The following is a 21965-nucleotide window of genomic DNA, read 5'->3' on the forward strand; positions in this document are numbered from 1 at the left end:
CCCCGAAAGGCCCCCTGGTACCTACCGCTTCACAGAGAACATGGGGGAGGGAGTGCGTTTTTGGACACAAGGTATGAACTTGGGAAAGAGGATGGAAGAAGTGAGGGAAAGAGATATTGAGGTGGGGGAGGGAGTGCGTTTTTGGACACAGATGGCATGGACTTGGGAGAGAGGGAAAGATGGTTGTGTACATGGGAATGGAAGAAAGGAAAATTTTTGGTCATAGGTGAGGGAGTGAGGTACTGATGAGAGGGAGAAATATTGTGGTGGAAGGGGAACAGTGGAACAGATTGAAATGGATGCAAGAGGGAGGAATGTTGGACATAGTGGTGAAGGGAATGGAGGGAGAGATATGGCATGGTGCTGGAGAGGGGTGATAGAAGGAGAAATGTTGGGCATGGGGCTGGTGGGCAGGCACGAAAGATGAGAAAGGGATAAATGCTGGACCATGGTAGGAGGAACCAATGGACAGCAACAGAAGAATTTACAGAAGATGGGAAAGCGAAAAAAAGAAATTGGGACCAACTTTATGGAAAAATAAATCTCCAGACAACAAAGGTTAAAAACGGAATTTATTAACTAAAATATATTAGCTTTGGAAAATGTATATAGCAGATGTCTTTGTATTGTGTTCAAAAGAAAAGGAAATGCATTTCTGGTTTTATTTCTACAGTGTTGAAATACTTGATGACCCTTGCTGTGACTGGTGGGGATCCCCAAGCACCACCAGCAGAGGACCTCCTCTAGAGACGGCCAGAACTCCCCTCCACCAAGCACAGCAGTCGCTGGCAGCATCCATGAGCCACTGAGGTGCCAGCATCTGTGACTCAGGGACGCTACTGCTGCCTGCCAAGCTTGGCAAAAGGAACCCCCGGCCAAGTGCAAAGGAAGTCCTCAGCTGACAGCTTGGGGGTTCTCATCAGCTGAATATTTATATTTTATATTTACACTAGTATTTTAGCCCGTTACATTAACGGGTGCTAGAATATATGTCTGTGTGTCTTTATTTCTGTTTCTCTCTCCTTCCCGCTGTCTGTCTCTCTCCCTGGCCCCCTTTGTCTGTCTGTCTTTCTGTGTCTCTCCCTGCCCCTGTGTATTTCTTCTTTTCTTTCTTTCTATCTATCTGTCTTAACAATTCATGTACGTTTACCCACAGACTATAGAAGTGAGCCTGATTTGTTTTTCTTTTCTCTCTCCACTTTTTTGGACAGCTGGACAGAGAAAATAAAGTGGCTGGCATCTTCCCACGATTGACCTTTAAGGATAAATCAACGTATGTCAAGTCTTCAACCAAAGTCTATGATGATGTGAGTGTTTTATATAAAATGCATATATGAATATAAAAGTTGTATTTGTAGGCTCTTGGGGGCGTGTCTGAGCTCTAGACAAGATGGACGCCTGAATCTTGTTTTCCTCTGTTCTTAATAATTTTGAAGCTGGACCTACTTTACCCATTTAAAAACAGTTTTTTCTTTGCTGTGCTAACAAAAGACAATGGGCAGGATTCACTAAACCTCCAAACCGTGTGCGATCCATTTCCATTTGCATGCCTGCCGACCAATTCAATAAAGGCCTGCATGCATGCATACCCCCCTACTAAACCCTGATAAAATCTCTTCATCCCCCCAGTCAAAATGTCTAAAATACATAACAATGGAAGCAAGGAACACCCCCCCTCCGTTCCGGAGGTACAGCTAAATATCAAATATCAAAATCCACTGAAAACAAGCATAGAAACGCCGCTCTAGTGAGCAAGAATATCATGGTACATAGAAACAGAACCCGGTTCATAACATGCAGCGCCTAGGGGCCCTCGAATTAATCCTGTCCTGGGCGGACTGGGTAGAGGGAGCAGAAGAATCAGCGGTAGGCCAGGCTTCAGAGGGAGGGAGGCAGACAGACAGACAAGCTGGCTGGCTGGCTTTGGCGCAGCAGGGAGGGAGGTAGGCTGGCTGGCTTCAGGGAGGGGGTGGGACGAAGGCTGGAAGGCAGTGAGGGAGACATAGGAAGGAGAGAAAGAGGCAGAGAAAGGGGGGAGGGGGTTGTAAGCAGATTAGAAAGACTAGAGAGAGAAAGGCCTGGAGCAAAGGGGAAAGACAGGAGGCAGATGCAGGACAATGGGAGGTTCAGACAGAGTGGGAGAGACCCTGAGGAAGAACAGGGAGATGCAAGATCATAACAGAAGAGGGAGAGAGAGGGAGACCTGGTACAAAGGAGAACTGACACTGGATCTGGGGAGGGTAACAGAGGGAAAAGAGAGAGAGACCTGGACCCAAAGGGGATGGGGCTGGATTGTGAAAGAAATGTTGGATGAGAAAGAAAGAAACCAAAGATAGGAAAAATGATTGTATTTTCAATTTAGTGATCAAAATGTGTCCATTTAAAGTCATCTGCCTTGACATCTTTTTTTTTAAAAAACCGAAACTCGTAAATGATAATTAACATTTTCTCTGCGCACAATGTGCTTTGTGTTTTGTTTTGTTTTTTATGTTTACCATTATGAATTAATAAAATCTTGTGTGTACATGAAAAATGAATGGAAGAAATTGGGGGTGGGGCTAGGGCGGGATTGGGGGCAGAACTGAAAATTAATAGATGTCCCGTTTTGATGAAAAAAAGTAAATGGTCACATTACCCAAAACCCAACCCTGCTCGTGCTGTTACAACCCTATATAAGCATGGTGATATTGAAGGAAAAGAGGGGGGGACATATCAAAACTTTTGTGTCTTAGCAGTTTTAAGGCAGCATTTTGTAGTTTTTATAAATGTCTGATGTTGAATTTGGAAATCCCAGTATAAACAATATTACAATAATCCAACTTAGATATTAAAAAAGGCTGCTTCTTTGAAATAACATCTGAACATGGAAGCTACTCCCAGCTACAGACTGACATAACCCCAGATATTCAATGCCAGGGTGTGCGCAGCTCCTGGTATTAAATATCTGGGTATGTTCACTGACAAGTTAACTAGGCATCAACCAATTTTTAGAGTGGTACCTGGTTAGCAACATAAGAACATAAGCAGTGCCTCCGCCGGGTCAGACCATAGGTCCATCCCGCCCAGCAGTCCGCTCCCGCGGCGGCCCAAACAGGTCACGACCTGTCTGAATCACCAGAAGGGGCCCCCTTGCCACCTTGGTTTCCCATTGAGTCCTATCTTCCCATCGAAGTCCTAACCCTCCGGTCTTGCACATGCACGACCTGGTTGGGTTTCTATACTTATTACCTGGTTAGCTTTCTATACCTGTGTTACATCCCAGAACCTCTCTCAGTATCCCACGATCCCCCTATCCCTCAGGAATCCGTCCAATCCCTGTTTGAATCCTTGTACCGTACTCTGCCTGATCACTTCCTCCGGTAGCGCATTCCAAGTGTCCACGACCCTTTGGGTCAAAGTTAGGGCAGCTATTATGCTGTCCACACTTTATGTATATCACCATTAACCATCTAAGTTGGCTCTCTTCCCTAACTCCACCCTGGCTCATCTCTAACCCAGGAGGATACGGGATGGCCGATGGCGGTGATAATTCAGCAACACTACTCAGTTGTGTCATGGAATATCGGTGGCCAGCTAGCTTTTGGTTTAACCAGTCAGGCATCTCTCCTTGGTTATACTCTTTTGAATATTGACCTCCATAATCTTTAAGCTTCTGCAAGAATGTCATTCCTAAAAGTTGTTAAATAGGGAGTGGGCATGTATAATTTGTAATACTAATTTGGTTTCTCCATGGGTTCCTGAGCTGTGATAGTAGTGAGGAATTCTGTTTGGTTCACAAGGATTTTAAAATATACTGATTTCTTTCTTATTCTCAGATGGCCTTCCGGTATCTCTCCTGGATCCTGTTTCCCCTACTAGGTTGTTATGCTGTGTACAGCCTATTATATATGGAGCATAAGGGTTGGTACTCCTGGGTACTCGGCATGCTTTATGGCTTTCTGCTGACTTTTGGTGAGTAGCACAAAGTGGGCGTTAGATGTTGGGAAGCCCTTATTTTTTGGAGCACAGCTGTGTGTATTGAATGTTTGGGGGAGGGAAAATCTGTTGGGATTACAAAGTGCATGTATCTTTGTGCAGCTATTAAGCACCTATCCCTATCCCCAATTTACATCTGCTGTGCACTTCAAGGGTACTGTGGCCACATGTGTGCATAAATACCTCTTATAAAATACTGACCAGCACAAAAGTACATGCTTTGAAATGATGAGGCATACTTTGCTGATGAATATGCCCAGGGTGGACCATGGACAGAGTGCACAAGTATGTGAGCAGAATATAAAATTCAATAATTTATACACGTACTTGACACACAGTGGCTCCAGGACTGATGTAAATGTCTGCACCTGCTACCAATATTCCCTCTAAGAACTAAATTGATGGGAGCAAACTTTTTCCATTACATTACCCTGCGAGAACTTCTTACAGATAAAAACAGATATACACACACATATATATATAAACACTCACAGGGAGGTTGGAAAGAATTCCATTAGCCATGCTCCTGATACTTTCCCTATTTGTTCATGTGTAATTTAACTTTCTCTGAAGACATCAGGCATTATATTCTCACATGTGGGTGACATTATCCACGGAACCCGGCACGGACAGTCAAAAAGTGTACATTTTAAGACTGCCCATACTGCATGCCTTCCCGCCCAACATCAATTCATGGGATCTTCAGTTTTCAACAGAGCTAACAAGCCAAGGATGCCGTAAATAAAAAGTGGCGAGCAACAAGTCTTGATCCAGCTTTTGAATTGAAGCTTTTGAAACAATCAGATTTTCAATTGAACCCTTCAGCTCTCTAGTATGTTTGACTCAATTTACCTTCAATATACTGGAAATTGGGACTAATGGTCTTAGTAAAGTTTGCAACTAAATCCCATAAGGACTCCAGGGTCACTTGTGCTGGCTTCTCCCATATTGGAAACTAAAGAGCTGAAGGGTTTAAGTGAAGATCTGATTGTTTCAAAAGCTTCAGTTCAAAAGCTGGATCAAGATTTGTTGCTGACTAAACAAATATAAGAGTCCCTAATCAAGGATAACGTTAATCTTAGAAAGAAATTAGAAACACTTGAAAATAATTCACGGAATAATAACTTGAGACTTATCAATTTTCCTAGACTAACTATGATTACTCCTAGGAGATACCTGAAAGAAATTCTACAAGTTCCAGAAGAAACTTTACCACCATCTACTCAAGTGTATTACTTGCCAAATAAAAATGGGACTCAATTACAGTCTAAAATACTTGATCAAGCACCATTGAATGTTTCGGAAATTTTAGAATCATCAGATAGAGAGATAGCAGTACCATCTACAATGATATTGACTGTAGCTCTTCCAATTGATAAAATATGGTTATTGAGACTTTTCTTCAAAAAAAAAAACCAGAAAGAGTTTTTTGGATGTAAAATTCAAATGTTTATCTTTCTAGAGAAATTCAAAAGCGTCGTCAAATTTATTCTTCTGAAACCTAGGGTCATTTCATTGGGGGTGACATTTTATTTCAGACATTCATGCAAGTGTATTATTTGCCACCATTCAGTTAAATATGTTTTCTTTGAACCTCAACAGTTAACTGCTTTTCTGGCTTTGTTTCGACTGGATAAAGAGAAACCAACTGCTCTATAAGTTTGTATAAGGTGCGCCTACCTCAGCTCTGTCTGTAGTTTATCTTGCTATATATCTTCAATTTCCTTTTGTTCGCTAGTATGTAATCTTGGAACCACAGCTTGAGGACTTGAGTTGAGTTAGTTGAAAAGATTTTTCTTTATTATTAAATTACTAGCTTTATAGCCCGTTACATTAACGGGTGCTAGAATATATGTGTGCGTTTGTCTTTATTTTTTTCTCTCTCTGTCTCTTTAGCCACTTTCTGTATTTCTGTCTTTCTTGGTTTTGGCTGTCTATCACCACCCCTTGTGTGCTCCCCCTGTCCATTTTCCTTTCCTTTTACCTCCCCTTATCCAGCAGCAGCCCTTCTCCTTTGTTTTACCTCCCCCCTGTCCATCAGCACCTCTTCCTGCTCCCCCTGTCCAGCAGTAGGCCTCCTTTTCTTTTTTTTCCCCCCTATCTATCAGCACCTCTTCCTTCTCCCCCTGTCCAGCAGTAGGCCTCCCTTCCTTTCCCCCCTGTCCATCAGCACCTCTTCCTGCTCCCCCTACTCCCCCTGTCCAGCAGTAGGCCTCCCTTCCTTCCTTTCCCCCCCACCCCTGTCCATCAGCTCCTCTTCCTGATTCCCCTGTCCAGCAGTAGGCCTTCCTTCCTTTTTCCCCCATGTCCATTAGCACCTCTTCCTGCTCTCCCTGTCCAGCAGTAGGCCTCCCTTCCTTACCCCCCCATCCATCAGCACGTCTTCCTGCTCCCCTTGTGCAGCAGGCCTCCCTTCCTTTCCCCAACCCCCACCAGAGCAGAATCTCCCCTCTGTCTATCCCCCCAACAGTCCAGCATCTCCCATCAATCCATCCTCACCTCTGTCTGCCGTTCACCATGTGGTCGATCCGCTGCCGACAGGCGGGGTCCAGCTCCGGCGCGTCACTCGTGCACAGCAGCGAGAGCAGCGCCACCAGCAGCAGTGCCGCCATCGGGAGCCCTTCTCGAGGGAGCGGGACAGGCTGCTGAGGAGCTTCGGGGGCTGCTGAGATGGCAGAGACGGAGCGGCTGAGCTGAACTGGCGTCCCCCACCCCTCCCCGGTGCCAGCGCCACTCTCCCTCTCAGCGAGCCGGGCTGGAAAAAAAGGAGACTCTGACGTATAAGCGCGCATGCACACTCGTGCCGTCGCGACGGAACAGGGAACATGCGGCGCGAATGCGCATGCGCGCTTAACATTTTATTATTATTGATGTAACGGTGTAAATGAGATTTATACTTGTTAACTCTAAAGGCTTGCCGTTACAAAAGATACCTGAATAGAACTCTTGCCTTCCAAGCAGGTCACCTTAATAATTGGCTGGCCAACATTATCTCATGCTCTTCATCCTACCTAAACTTCAGGAAACTACTAAAAGCTAATCTATTTAACCGATTTATAACCTAAGACCTCTACGCCCAACCTATGACCCCATTTTATCGCCCTGTATCCTGCTTACCCATTTAAACTGTATCTTCATTTGCTGATTGTACTTATTTTCACTGACTTCCCAACCCCCTCTCTGTTATACCTATATTCACTGATTGTACTCCTTTATTATACCTACATTCATGATTTGAACCTTTACACAGACTGTCCTGCCCTTCTTTGTTGTACCTATTTTCTCTGACTGTACCTATATTTTCTGATTGTCCAGTCCTTCTTTGTTGTAAACCGCCTTGAACTACTACAGCTCTGGCGGTATATAAGAAATAAATTATTATTATTATTATATCCTCACTAACTTTCTTTCTGTACAAGTGAATACTTGGTATGTAATTTGAAAAATCTATAAATAAAAAAATAAAAAGTGGCACCCAAAGATATAACCCCCAGGTTTCATCAGCAAGCATTCACTGCGGCGCTTCTGCGTTTCTCGTGTCAAATCAGGAAACATTTGTATTTTAAGACCTATAAATTCTTTTTGCCTACTTTTGAAGAAAAGTTTTAACAACCATGTTTTATCAATTGAAAGAGCTATTGATATAATCAAGGCAGATGGCACTACTGCCTCTTTATCAGATATTTCTAACATTTCAGATACATTTAAAGGCTCTTGACCTGGTAAAGATTTTAAAGGTTGATTTTTATTTTTTTATTTTTTTCCAGGAAAATAATATATATGAGAAAATGGGGGTAACATTTCCTCCAAAATTCCCAATATTTCTAGTAAATATCTTTTAAGCATTTCCCTAGGTGTTACAGATGTAAGCCTAGGGAAGTTAATCAATCTTAAATTATTATAATGTAAATTGTTTTCAAGCATTTCCACTTTCCTTCTAAGATTGACATTGTCCTTTATCAAGTTCTCATGCAATTGTTTAAAAGTTATTATTTCCTGGTCATGTTTCTGAAGCAAGACATTAGAGGCAATCACTTCAACTTTCATATCTTTTAACTCTTTGGAATGTTCAAGTAGTTTCCTTTCAATTTGCTGAAGATTGGGACTTATGGCCTTCACCAAGTCAGCCATAAGATCCCATAGAGACTCCAGGGTTACCACTGTAGGTTGTATAAGTGATATCAAAGATGTAGTAGTGGAAAAGTGCTCATCAGTCTGTAAACCTTCTTGTTGTCCACCCGTTTGGCCCAATCCATCCACCAAAGTTGGATTTAACCCAGATATTCCAGTTGGGCTCCCTTGAATGTGGATTCCAACCTCCAAGCTCACCGCCGATGTTACTCGCAACTGGAGAGTGAAACACACCAAGTTCTGGGGTTTCCTTGTCCCTGGGAGAGCTGGTAATCTGAGGCTGCGGAGGCATGGCCCTTACGTCGGGGCTCAGAGTTGTTTCTAGCCCAGGAGGAACCACAGTGGTCTCGCCTAATCCCTGTGTCCTCTGCAGGCTGCTTCCTGACTCCACCGACACCTCCTGCATCCGTCTCAAGAGCTCATCTATATTGCTGAAAACGGGCACCCCGGTGCGCTGTGAGGCAGCAGCAGAGCTCCGATCTCTCCATTTTGGCATCTTAGGTAAGAAAATATTCCTCTGCAGGAACTCTGCTCTGGAGCGATCCTCTCAGCGCATCCAGTCAGTCACCATCTTGGATCTCCAGTAAGACTTATGTTCTTATGGGCCTGGGGATGGATCTATGGATCCAGATTTTATATACGTAAAATCTGGTAACCCTAATTTTTTCTATACAAGATTCTATCACAATAGCATAGTCCTTCAAATACATCCAAAATTCCTCCCTAAAGTAGTCTCAGAATTCCACCTCAACCAATCCATCATTTTGTCTATTTTCTTTCCAAAGCCACATTCTCATCCTGTAGAAGCAGCCCTTCACACCTTAGACTGCAGACTTGCTCTGGCATACTTTTTGGACAAAAATATATAACCCTTTGGACAATAGCATCCAAAAATAGTAATGAAATCCAATTAACCATTGGCTAACACACTTAATCCCTTGGACTAAAAAGTCTGAATTGGGAAAAATAGAGTAGAAAAAATTTAAATAGAGTAGAAAAAGTTCTTTAAATAATGGACATCAGTATGAGCCCTTGATAAATAAATGGGGAATTATGGCTCGGGCCGTATCTAATAGGTGACCAGCACCAGACCAGAGTCTAAATGAGAACTGCCCCATGCATCATTTAGTCCTTTATAAAGTTATCAAACATGTGAATAAAATCACACTCCCAGAAAAAGATTCTTTATATATGTATCAGACTTACACACCAAGGGAGAAAGGTGGAAAAGGCACAATAAATACATAAACTCCCTAGAAACCAACCCAATAATTAATATAATATGGTAATATAAAGTGCAAAGTAATAAATACCAATATGATGAAATCTAAATCTAATATAAAATGCAAGTTGATAAATAATAGGAATGAATTATGATGTGATATAAAGTGCAAAGTGCTTTATAAAAGACTAAATGATATATGGGGCAGTTCTCATTTAGACTCTGGTCTGGTGCTGGTCAACTATGAGATACGGCCCGAGCCATAATTCCCCGTTTATTTATCAAGGGCTCATACTGATGTCCATTATTTAAAGAACTTTTTCTACTCTATTTATTATTCCCAGTTCAGACTTTTTAGTCCAAAGGATTAAGTGTGTTAGCCAATTGTTAATTGGATACTATTTGGACCACATGAAGCCACATAAAGGGTTCTCCCTGTTCTTTGTTACTTTTGATCCTAATAAGTAATTTGCTGTATCCAAAAGAACCATCTCCATTTGGCTGTTGGACTGCATATCCTTTGCATATACTACAAGGCCATTTGACAGCTCAGTGTGGTACAGGCTGTGGCTGCTTCGGTGGCATCTATTGAAGAAATCTGCAAATCACTTGGTCCTCAATCCATAAATTTACTTTTCACTACTAGAGCCCAACTCCAGAAGAGATGGTAGGTTTGAGCAAGCAGTTCTGCAACATCTGTTCTCTACTTAAAGCCAACATTCCCTCCATGCTGTATATTCAATGTTTAACTTTTTCCAGAGACATGATCCTGGCAACTTGGAAGTCACACATGTGAGAATACCGTTCAGGTCTTTATCTGCCGTCTTTTACTTGTCCTCAGAGAAAGCAAAGATACCTGTAGCTGGTGTTCTCTTAGGACAACAGACATATATTCTCACAATCCACCCTCCTCCTCTGGTTGGCTTCCATCACTCCACAAAATCATACCAACTTACCACCTCTACCTCAAAGAATAAAACAGCCCAGGAATAAATGGGTCACAGTAGGCTCAGGAAGACTGCGACATGTAACACAGAAACATCCACCTTCACTAATATTACCTCTACAGAATTCCTTCGCTCCACTAGTGCACTGCGATACTCAGGAAAACAGAAGGGAGGTGGGACTGGAACCAATGAAGGAAACTCAAGAGAACAAGAGCACCCTAAGTACAAATAAAAAAGCCAAAAACAGAAAACTATTACTGTTGGGGGATTCCATCATCAGAGGCATTAACCTTGGAACACAGGGCGAGGAGACCAAAATAGTGAAATGTCTTCCAGGATCCTCAGCTACCAGGAGTTCCAGGCAAATACTGACTATAATTAAGGAAGAAACTAAGGATTTTAACACTGATGTTGTTATCCATCTGGGAACAAATGACCTGGCCAACAACTCCACACTTGCAGCACAGAAAGCTTTTCGGGAGCTTGGTGAGGGCGTGAAACCTTTTGTAAAGACTTAAGCTTTTTCTGAAATACTGCCTGCATATGGAAAAGGAGAGCAAAGAGTGAAAAACACAGAGGACTTTAATAGATGGCTCAGAGCCTGGTGTCATCAAGAAGGCTTCAGGTACATAGGAGGATGGGGAAATACATGGAAGGACAAGAAGCTATATTGCACTGATGGGCTACATATTACTACAGCAGGAAAAAGAAACCTTGCAGAGAAATTTAGACAATATTTTTCTAGGCATTTAAACTAGAAGGTGGGGGTGGTGTATGTACGAAGAACAATTATAGAGACCACCCCCGGCAAAAGAAAAGATGTGATAGTAGTAAAGGCTGCAACATAAGCAATATCAGCAACTCATTTCTTAGTATTGCAACAGAAAGTGAAACGACACAAAAATCCATACGAAAAAGGAGATTATCGCTGAAAAATAGCTGGAAAGCGATGACCACAAATGCTCGCAGTCTAAGCAACAAAGTTCATAATCTGCAAGCCCTGATATTAGAGGCAGATCTAGATATTGTTGCTATCACAGAGACATGGTTCAGTGAATCACATGGATGGGATGCAAACATACCGGGATATAATCTTTTTAGGAAGAACAGAGATGGTCAAAAAGGTGGAGGAGTAGCTCTCTATGTAAAGATCAATATCCAAGCGACCGAAATGCAAGGGACCTGGGGAGAGGAAGAAGCGATATGGATTGCTCTGAAAAGAGAAGATGGAACTTCAATCTACGTGGGTGTAGTCTACAGACCTCCGACTCAATCGCAGCAAATTGATAAGGATCTGATTGTGGATATCCAAAAGTTTGGAAGGAAAGAGGAGGTTCTGCTGTTGGGAGATTTCAACCTGCCGGATGCGGACTGGAATGTTCCGTCTGCGGAATCGGAAAGAAGTAGGGAGATTGTGGATGCCTTTCAAAAGGCTCTGCTCAGACAAATGGTGACGGAACCCACAAGGGAAAAAGCGATATTGGATCTGGTCCTCACAAATGGAGAGAGTATCTCTAATGTTCGAGTGGGTGCTCACCTGGGTAGTAGCGATCATCAAACGGTTTGGTTTGATATAACAGCTAAAGTGGAGAGCGGCCGCACGATACTTAAAGTCCTAGATTTCAAACGTACGGACTTTAATGCAATGGGAAAGTACCTGAAGAAAGAGCTGTTAGGATGGGAGGACAAAAGAGAAGTGGAAAGACAGTGGTCTAAGCTGAAAGGAGCGATAAAAATGGCTACGGACCTTTATGTGAAGAAAATCAATAAAAACAAGAGAAAAAGGAAGCCGATATGGTTCTCCAACCTACTGGCTGAGAAAATAAAGGCGAGAGAGTTGGCGTTCATGAAATATAGAAAAACCCAAGAAGAGGAGAGCAGAAAGGACTACAGGGTGAAACTGAAAGAAGCCAAGAGAGAGATACGTTTGGCGAAGGCACAGGCGGAAGAACAAATGGCTAAAAATGTAAAAAAGGGAGATAAAATTTTTTTCAGATATATTAGTGAAAGGAGGAAGATAAAAAATGGAATTGCTAGGCTAAAAGATGCTGGGAACCAACATGTGGAGAGTGATGAGGAGAAAGCAAATGTGCTAAACAAATACTTCTGGTCTGTGTTCACAGAAGAAAATCCTGGAGAAGGACCGAGATTGTCTGGCAAAGTTACACGAGAAAATGGAGTAGATTCTGCGCTGTTCACGGAGGAGGGTGTTTATGAGCAACTTGAAAAACTGAAGGTGGACAAAGCGATGGGACCAGACGGGATCCATCCCAGGATACTAAGGGAGCTCAGAGAGGTTCTGGCGAGTCCTATTAAAGACTTGTCCAACAAATCTCTGGAGACGGGAGTGATTCCTGGGGATTGTAGGAGAGCGGATGTGGTCCCTATTCATAAAAGTGGTCACAGGGATGAAGCAGGAAACTACAGGCTGGTGAGCCTCACTTCAGTTGTTGGAAAAATAATGGAAGTGTTGCTGAAAGAAAGGATAGTGTATTTCCTTGAATCTAATGGGTTACAGGATCCGAGGCAACATGGCTTTACAAAAGGTAAATCGTGCCAAACGAACCTGATTGAATTTTTTGATTGGGTGACCAGAGAGCTGTATCGAGGACATATGCTAGATGTAATTTACTTGGATTTCAGCAAAGCCTTTGATACAGTTCCTCATAGGAGGCTGTTGAACAAACTTGAAGGGCTGAAGTTAGGACCCAAAGTGGTGAACTGGGTCAGAAACTGGCTGTCGGACAGACGCCAGAGGGTGGTGGTTAATGGAAGTCGCTCGAAGGAAGGAAAGGTGACTAGTGGAGTCCCTCAGGGTTCGGTGCTGGGGCCAATCCTGTTCAATATGTATGTAAGTGACATTGCTGAAGGGTTAGAAGGAAAAGTGTGCCTTTTTGCAGATGATACCAAGATTTGTAACAGAGTAGACACCGAAGAGGGAGTGGAAAATATGAAAAAGGATCTGCAAAAGTTAGAGGAATGGTCTAATGCCTGGCAACTAAAATTCAATGCAAAGAAATGCAGAGTAATGCATTTGGGGATTAATAATAGGAAGGAACCGTATATGCTGGGAGGAGAGAAGCTGATATGCATGGACGGGGAGAGGGACCTTGGGGTGATAGTGTCCGAAGATCTAAAGGCGAAAAAACAGTGTGACAAGGCAGTGGCTGCTGCCAGAAGGATTCTGGGCTGTATAAAGAGAGGCGTAGTCAGTAGAAGGAAGAAGGTGTTGATGCCCCTGTACAGGTCATTGGTGAGGCCCCACTTGGAGTATTGTGTTCAGTTTTGGAGACCGTATCTGGCGAAAGACGTAAGAAGACTTGAGGTGGTCCAGAGGAGGGCAACGAAAATGATAGGAGGCTTGCGCCAGAAGTTGTATGAGGAGAGACTGGAAGCCCTGAATATGTATACCCTAGAGGAAAGGAGAGACAGGGGAGATATGATTCAGACGTACAAATACTTAAAGGGTATTAACGTAGAATAAAATCTTTTCCAGAGAAAGGAAAATGGTAAAACTAGAGGACATAATTTGAGGTTGAGGGGTGGTAGATTCAGGGGCAATGTTAGGAAATTCTACTTTACGGAGAGGGTGGTGGATGCCTGGAATGCGCTCCCGAGAGAGGTGGTGGAGAGTAAAACTGTGACTGAGTTCAAAGAAGCATGGGATGAACACAGAAGATTTAGAATCAGAAAATAATATTAAAGATTGAACTAGGCCAGTTACTGGGCAGACTTGTACGGTCTGTGTCTGTGTATGGCCGTTTGGAGGAGGATGGGCAGGGGAAGGCTTCAATGGCTGGGAGGGTGTAGATGGGCTGGAGTAAGTCTTAACAGAGATTTCGGCAGTTGGAACCCAAGCACAGTACCGGGTAAAGCTTTGGATTCTCGCCCAGAAATAGCTAAGAAGAAGAAAAAAAAAAAAAAAATTTAAATTGAATCAGGTTGGGCAGACTGGATGGACCATTCGGGTCTTTATCTGCCGTCATCTACTATGTTACTATGTATGTTCTTACTACCTGAAGATTTAAAGTAACAGTGCACTTGGAAGTGTCCATGTCAGGTCCTGTGGATGATATCACCCACTTGTGAGAATATGCCTACTGTCCTCTGAGAGCTTCTTCTGTAGGTAAGTATCTTTGCTTTATTGGATCATCTATGCCACAGGTGTCCCAGTCGGGTTTTCAGAATTTCCCCAATGAATATGCATTGAAAGCAGTGCATGCACATAGATCTCATGCATATTCATTGGGGAAATCTTGAAAACCCGACTGGATTGCGGCCCTCGAGGATCGACTTTGACACCCCTGATCTATGCCTTGTTGTTGGACCATATGTTTGCCGATCTTCAGTCATGGATGAATTTGTCTGCTTCTTGGGGAAGACAAATCTGATTAAGATGAATGTTTTTCCAAAATTGTTATATCTGTTTTAACTTGTTCCCTGTTCTATTCCAATCCTCAGGTGGTCTTTAGAGGCACTGAATGGGAAGTTGCCCAGTTTTATTTCATATTCCAAGAGTTCCAGAATAGGTTTTTGTGGGGATAAGGAGGAGAGAGGCATGGGGCTTTCCAATATAGAATTGTATTATTGGGCCTCTAAGCTTGTGAGCACCATGAAATGGTGTCAAGAGACTGATTCAGAAAGCTGGTTACAACTTTGAGGCATAGGTGGAGGGTTTTTCTCTCCCTCCATGCTGTTGGTATCTCCGTGGGACTCTTGGGACATTCGAAATATTTTGAAAGATTGCCCTACACATACAGTAGGAGTTTGGAATCAGATTCCTAGATCCCTGTTATAGAAAAATACTTCTTTAGCTGTACTTGGGAAACCAGCACATCAAGAAAAGGGGAACAATGGGCAAACACCTTATATACTTGCAGAATTGGTAAATGAACAGGAAAACAACAAAAGACGGGAACTCTATATATGTAGTGAATGTGGGAAAAGCTTCAATACTCAATCAAATCTAATTGCCCATGTAAGCGTGCACACTGGAGTGAAACCATTTAAATGTTCTCAGTGTGAGAAAAGCTTCACTAGAAATGCGAACCTCCAAAAGCATGAGAGATCTCATACTGGAGAGCGACCATATAAATGTACTGAGTGTGGGAAAGGTTTTAATCAGTCATCCCATCTCATCATACACCATAGAACACACACTGGGAAGAAACCCTACAAATGTGCAGAGTGTGGAAAAAGTTTCAGCCAGTCATCACATCTTGTTACACACCAGAGAACACATACTGGCACAAGACCATACAAGTGTACTGAATGTGAGAGAAGTTTTTGTAGTGGAGCAAACCTTGTGCAACACTTGAGAATTCATACTGGTGAAAGGCCATACCAGTGTGCTGGTTGTGAGAAAAGCTTCAGCAAAAGCTCAACACTTACTGAGCATCAGCGAATCCACACTGGTGAAAAACCATTTAAGTGCCCCTATTGCGAGAAGAGCTTTAGACAGATATCAAGTCTTACCACACACCAAAGACTTCATACAGCAGAAAAACCATACAGGTGTAGCGATTGTGAGAAATGTTTTAGGCAGAAGAGAGACCTTGTGAGACACATGCCAGTCCACAGCATAAAGCAAGGTGAAATTATTTACATGAAAGATGAGTAGGAAAATGAAAATACAGAGTGATGCATGTCCAAATGCAAAATAAACACTTGATCCTTGATTAGGAATAGAAACAAAAAAAAAAAAAAAAGAAAAATACTTGTTGGTCATACTATATTTTATTTTTGAAGTTAGGGATGGGAGAGCAAAGGGGTTTACGTTTTTTGTGGCAGTTAGTCCTTAAGGTGCTGTGTACACATTAACTCCCTAGTGCAGTAATTCTGGTTACACCTAAACAGATCATCTTTATTTTATAATCAGTATGTGGGTGCAACTTTAGATTGGGATGTGGCTTTCATGGTGATTGTTTTACTGTATGTACTGACTTTTAAAGTACTGGTGGGATGTAGAATTATTATATAAGGAGGAACTGACGGTGCATTGAAATTCTTAGGTGGTAGAAATAGGGTCTATTGAAAAACTGTCCTGCACTTAACTTGTAGGAGGAAAATGAATGTATATGAAAAGTAGTGGAGAAAATAAATATGGGAAGTTTAATGAATAATATGTATTTTTAAATGTTTGAAGGAGGGGTAGATAGATAGAGGTCTATAAAATACTGGAAGACTGAAAAGTGGCAAATGTTACACCGATCTTCAAGAAAGGTTCGAGGGGAGATCCGGAAACTACAAACCGGTGAGTCTGACCTCGGTACCGAGAAAGATGGTAGAGGCGCTGATAAAGGACCGCATCATTGACCACCTTGACGGACACAATCTGATGAGGACCAGCCAGCATGGCTTCAGCAAAGGAAGATCTTGCTTGACGAACTTGCTGCACTTCTTTGAGGGAGTTAACAGGCAGATAGACACGGGTGACCTGGTTGACATTGTATATCTGGATTTTCAGAAGGCGTTCGACAAGGTCCTGCATGAACGACTACTTTGAAAAATTGCGAGCCATGGAATTGAGGGTGAAATACTCACATGGATTAAAAACCGGTTGGTGGATAGAAAACAGACAGAGGGAGTAAATGGGCTATTCTCAGACTGGAAAAGCATCACCAGTGGAGTTTCGCAGGGTTCGATGCTTGGACCCGTGCTCTTCAACATATTTATAAACGACCTGGAAATTGGTACGACGAGCGAGGTGATAAAATTAACAGACGATACGAAGTTATTCAGAGTAGTGAAGACACAGGATTGTGAAGACCTGCAACGTGACATAAACACGCTCAAGAAATGGGCCGCAACATGGCAAATGAGGTTTAATGTGGATAAGTGTAAGGTGATGCATGTCGGTAACAAAAATCTTATACACGAATACAAGATGTCCGGTGCATTACTCAGAGAGAACCCCCAGGAAAGAGACTTAGGAGTACTGGTCGACAAGTCGATGAAGCTGTCTGCGCAATGTGCGGTGGCGGCAAAAAGGGCAAACAGAATGCTAGGAATGATTAAGAAGGGGATCTCAAACGGAGAAGATTATTATGCAGCTGTACCGGGCCATGGTACATCCCCACATGGAATACTGCATCCAGCACTGGTCATCATACTTGAAGAAGGACACAGTACTACTAGAAAGGGTCCAGAGAAGAACGACTAAAATGGTTAAGGGGCTGGAGGAGTTGTCGCACAGTGAGAGATTAGAGAAACTAGGCCTCTTCTCCCTTGAAAAGAGGAGACTGAGAGGTGACGTGATCGAAACATTCAAGATAATGAAGGGAATAGACTTAGTAGATAAAGATAGGTTGTTCACCCTCTTCAAGGTAGAGAGAATGAGAGGGCACTCTCTAAAGTTAAAGTGGATAGATTCCATACAAACATAAGGAAATTCTTCTTCACCCAGAGAGTGATAGAAAACTGGAACGCTCTTCTGGAGGTTGTTATAGGGGAAAACACCCTCCAGGGATTCAAGACAAAGTTAGACAAGTTCCTGCTAAACCAGAATGTACGCAAGTAAGGCTAGACTCAGTTTGGCACTAGTCTTTGACCTAAAGGCCACCACAGGAGCGGTCTGCTGGGCACAATGGACCAATGGTCTGACCCAGCAGTGGCAATTCTTATGTTTTCTTGCTGAACTATATATTTCCTTTGTCTTTTGCATGATCTACTGAGTTTAAACAAACAAAAAAATAACTCTATATCGTGCTGCAGAGCAGAAATAAGTTTCATTGACAACTGGGATGATGAGGGTTGTATTGCAAGTCAGGTAGAACAGAATCTGTAGTTTGGTATAGGTTACAGATGAGGATGGGACATAGGTGAGGGAAAGCTATAGACAAAAATGGGTGACAGAAGTGGGGATTGCTAATTAAATACATCCTTTTCCATGTTTTCCAGTTTGTATTAATCACGGCCAAGCTCCTTTACCCCCCTCTACCCAGTGCTCACATTCTGATGTCTGAGGGGGCTGCCTTGTTTGCCTAGTGAAGGGCTAGTCCTAGTCACTCACTTCTGCTTTAGTTAGACCCCACCTAGAGAGTGGGCATCACTCCTGCTTCCTTCAAGATATGGGGATCTAGGGAAGGTGAGGGCCTGGCCTACTTGAGAGGAGGAAGGAACCACTTTTGATGGGAAGCAGGGAGAGAAAGTCACTGGACCACTAGAATGAAGGTGGAGGTGGAGGGCCAGGTCTGGGTGGATTCCTCTAGATAACTGGGATATGTTTGCAGGGGCAAGAAGAGTGTTGGGTTGGGGGTAAGGGGCTATTACTGCAGCATGGATCTTTCTTTATGTCAGCTTTTCCTGTCGTTGCCAATCATCTCTCAGGTACTGACAGGAAAATTACTGCTGAGTGCTGAGTAGCAAATTACTGCCACAATTTTAATTTGGAATTAATTTGCATGCTTATTACTCAAAGTATGCCTCAGCAATTTTTCTGCACTGGTAGAGAACTTTTAAATCTCAGCCCCTGAGTCCCTTGGGTCTCCCCTGCCAGTGTCCCAGTCTAATCATATTTGTCCTTAGGATCATTCCTCAGTCTAAGCCTGCTCTGAATTTCTCCTTCCTTTTTTTTTACTAGGATTTATTACCATGACTCCACAGCTCTTCATCAACTACAAACTGAAGTCAGTGGCACATCTGCCCTGGAGAATGCTAACGTACAAAGCCCTGAACACCTTCATTGATGACCTCTTTGCCTTTGTCATCAAAATGCCTATGATGTACAGAATAGGCTGCCTCAGAGATGGTGAGCATCTTATTCTCCACCTCCTACTGTACAATGCTTTTGAGTCGATTATGATCTATTAAAGCAATGAGATAGAAAAGGAGTGTGAATGGATATGAGGGTTTATTACAGGCCAGAAATAAAGGAAGGGTATGAATAACATAACAATGACTCATCAAAGTTGCATTTTTTGCAGAACTTGAGACATATCTGCATCAATTAAAATGTATAATGGTCAAAATTCAGCCTGTGGTGCTCAATGTTTTGCTGACCACCAGCATTATGCCTGGAAATTCAGTGCCTGGCCATATCCAGGCTTCACCATTGAATTTTCAGGTGTGTACATAGCTGGTTAAGTGCTGATTCAGCCCCCAGAGTGCCTCTAAAATAGCCAATTTTGAGATAAATAAGCACTAATCAGTTGAGTGCTGTTGAAAATGACCAGTTACCATATATATTTCATTACATTAGTGATTTTTATTCCGTCATTACCTTGCGGTTCAAGGCTTGAATATAAACTGAAGTAACCTTTCTCCCCCCAAAAAGAAGGAAAAAAGATTGACTCGAATATAAACCAGGGTGTTTATATTCAAGTGCCCTGCTTTGCACCCAGCCCTCCTTTACTCCCTTCTTCCTTTCCTTCCTACTCAGCCCCCGATAACCACTACAAACCTGACTGAAACCCTATTGGTCAAGTGGTATGCTGGGACAGCAGTGATCCTTCCTACTTCCTGTCCCAACTGACTGTAAACCACCCCGCTTCCCTCACCCTTGTAGACCTTACCTTTAAAGCCCTGGTGGTCTAGCAGAGAAGTGAGGTAGGAGCGATCTTCCTATGCTCCTTCCCCGTTAGAGCCCCAATCAGATTACAAAACACTGCAATGGTACTGTAACTTCCCCCACCCTTGAACTGAAGATCCAGTATGCTGTCCTGGAAATGGAGGAGATGAGAGCATCCCAAGGAGAGGAAGGACCAAAGCTTGAATCCCAAAAATGACTGGCTTTGTCACATCTAGGAGGCATAAGGTACTGGTAGTTTGCGATTCCCTTCTGAGGGGTACAGAAGCATCCATCTGCAGACCAGCCATGATGTCACGAGAGGTATGCTGTCTGCCTGGTGCCAAAATCCAAGATGTTACGGAGAGTTTGCCGAGACTTATAAAGCCTGATGAATATTATCAATGCTCATCCACGTTGACACTAACGATAATGCCACGTACCCCTGTGAACGTATCAAAATTATTATGAATTTGTGGTTCTGGGAGAGAAGGTGAAGCAGTCGGGTGCACAGGCGGTATTCTCGTTCATCCTCCTGTCGAGGGTAAAGGCCAAGGCAGAGAAGCTTGCATCCTAGAGATGAATGCATGGCTATGTGGATGGTGTCGTCGTGAATGTTTTGGCTACCTGGATTATGGGATGATTTTCCAAGGGCTGCTGAGCAGGGATCGTGTGCATCTATCAAAGAAGAGAAGAAGTGTGTTCGGCAGCAGACTCACTAATCTACTGAAGAAGGCTTTAAACTAAAAGCAATGGGGCAGGGTGATCAAAGCCCCTAGGTGAGTATAAGCTCTCAGGTAAGTAAATTGCTGAATATCTCTACACCAGCAGTCTCAAATACGCAGCCCACAGGCCGCATGTGGCTCTCCAGGTGCTATTTTGCGGCCCGCAGTCTGGACATGATGATCACCTGTAAAGTGGCGGCGGCTCCTCGCGCATTTCTCTTCCCCCTTCCCTTGTGGAGCAGCAGCGTGTCTGGCCGGCTCAAGTCGATCGATCCATACAAAGCCGCGGGTGGCAGCTCCTTGCGCTATCCACTCCTGCATCGGAAGCCTCTCTGATGTCACAGAGGCTTCTGACGCAGGTGCGGATCTCGCGAGGAGCCGCCACCCGCGGCTTTGAATGGAATGATCGATTGGGAGCCGGCCAGACACGCTGCTGCTACACAAGGAAGGGAACCGAAGGGGAGGGGGAAAAAAATGCTCTGCTGCATATGGAAAGGAGGACCCTAGAGAAATGCTGCTGCTGCTGCTGCATAGGGAAAGGGAGAGGGAGGAAGAGGGAAGAGAAATGCCTCTCCTGCACAGGAAAGGGGGGAGGGAAATGCTGCTTCTGCTGCTGCTGCATAGGGAAAGGGAGAGGGAGGGAAGGGGAAGATAAATGCCTCTCCTGCACAGGAAAGGGGGAAGGGAAATGCTGCTTTTGTTTCTGCTGCACCCAATTGGGGAAAGAGAGGAAAGGAAGACAAGGGAGAGGAACAAGAGATGCCAAGTTCATGGGAGGGAGGGAAGGAAAGGAGATATTAGACCATAGAGGGGGAGGGAGAGATGCCATGGCAAGGGAGGAGGGAAGGAGACAGATGCAAGACCAGGGAAAAGGAAAGAAGGAGGGAGGGAGAAAAGGAAGGAAAGAGATGTCAGACCATGGAAATAGGGATGGAAGAAGAGAGAGATAGAAGGAAAGGTAAGACATGGAAATGTAGATTTTGAAAAGAAAGCAGAAAAATTGAATATTAAGTCAATGCCAAAGATGGATGCAAACCAATAATATATGAACTGACTTCGCATTCAACTGGAACCCGTCTATGAAGTGTGATCAATGTGTTTTAAGTTGCTCAGAAATGTGAAACTCAACAAGGAGGGAATACACCCCCCTAGAGTGGAAACAGAGTTTACCTCCCAGTCATTGCAACTGTTTCTATAGAGATCACACTTCAAGCCAGGATACAAGTTAGTAAAAAATGTTACAGTCCTTGAAATAATTCAAAATATTGGATTTCCTTCTTTCTTCTTATACTTGTCAAAACATCACTTAAGCATGATTGATAAGATTGTAACTTAGCTCAATGAGGGGTTTGGGGTCCCGACGCGGCCCTGTTTCGTGTCCTTCGTCAGGAGACCCACTCACGATTGCTGGAAAACTGGCTTTAGTCTTTTAAACTTCAGTAATGTTAGAGTTGATGATA

The 21965-nt window shown here is 43.3% G+C and overlaps 1 protein-coding gene across 2 annotated transcripts in view; it reads left to right on the plus strand.

Moving 5' to 3' along the window:
- Positions 1 to 21965, plus strand: part of CLPTM1 (CLPTM1 regulator of GABA type A receptor forward trafficking) — a 67635-nt gene that overhangs the window by 36599 nt on the left and 9071 nt on the right. For both annotated transcript variants that reach the window (XM_033956729.1, XM_033956730.1), the window contains exons 11-13: positions 1212 to 1307; positions 3816 to 3951; positions 18857 to 19024. In XM_033956729.1, the coding sequence (XP_033812620.1) occupies positions 1212 to 1307; positions 3816 to 3951; positions 18857 to 19024 (400 nt within the window). The remainder of the gene's footprint in view (positions 1 to 1211; positions 1308 to 3815; positions 3952 to 18856; positions 19025 to 21965) is intronic.

The sequence above is a fragment of the Geotrypetes seraphini genome, chromosome 8 (assembly GCF_902459505.1).
Source record: "Geotrypetes seraphini chromosome 8, aGeoSer1.1, whole genome shotgun sequence".
In the NCBI taxonomy this organism is placed as follows: domain Eukaryota; kingdom Metazoa; phylum Chordata; class Amphibia; order Gymnophiona; family Dermophiidae; genus Geotrypetes; species Geotrypetes seraphini.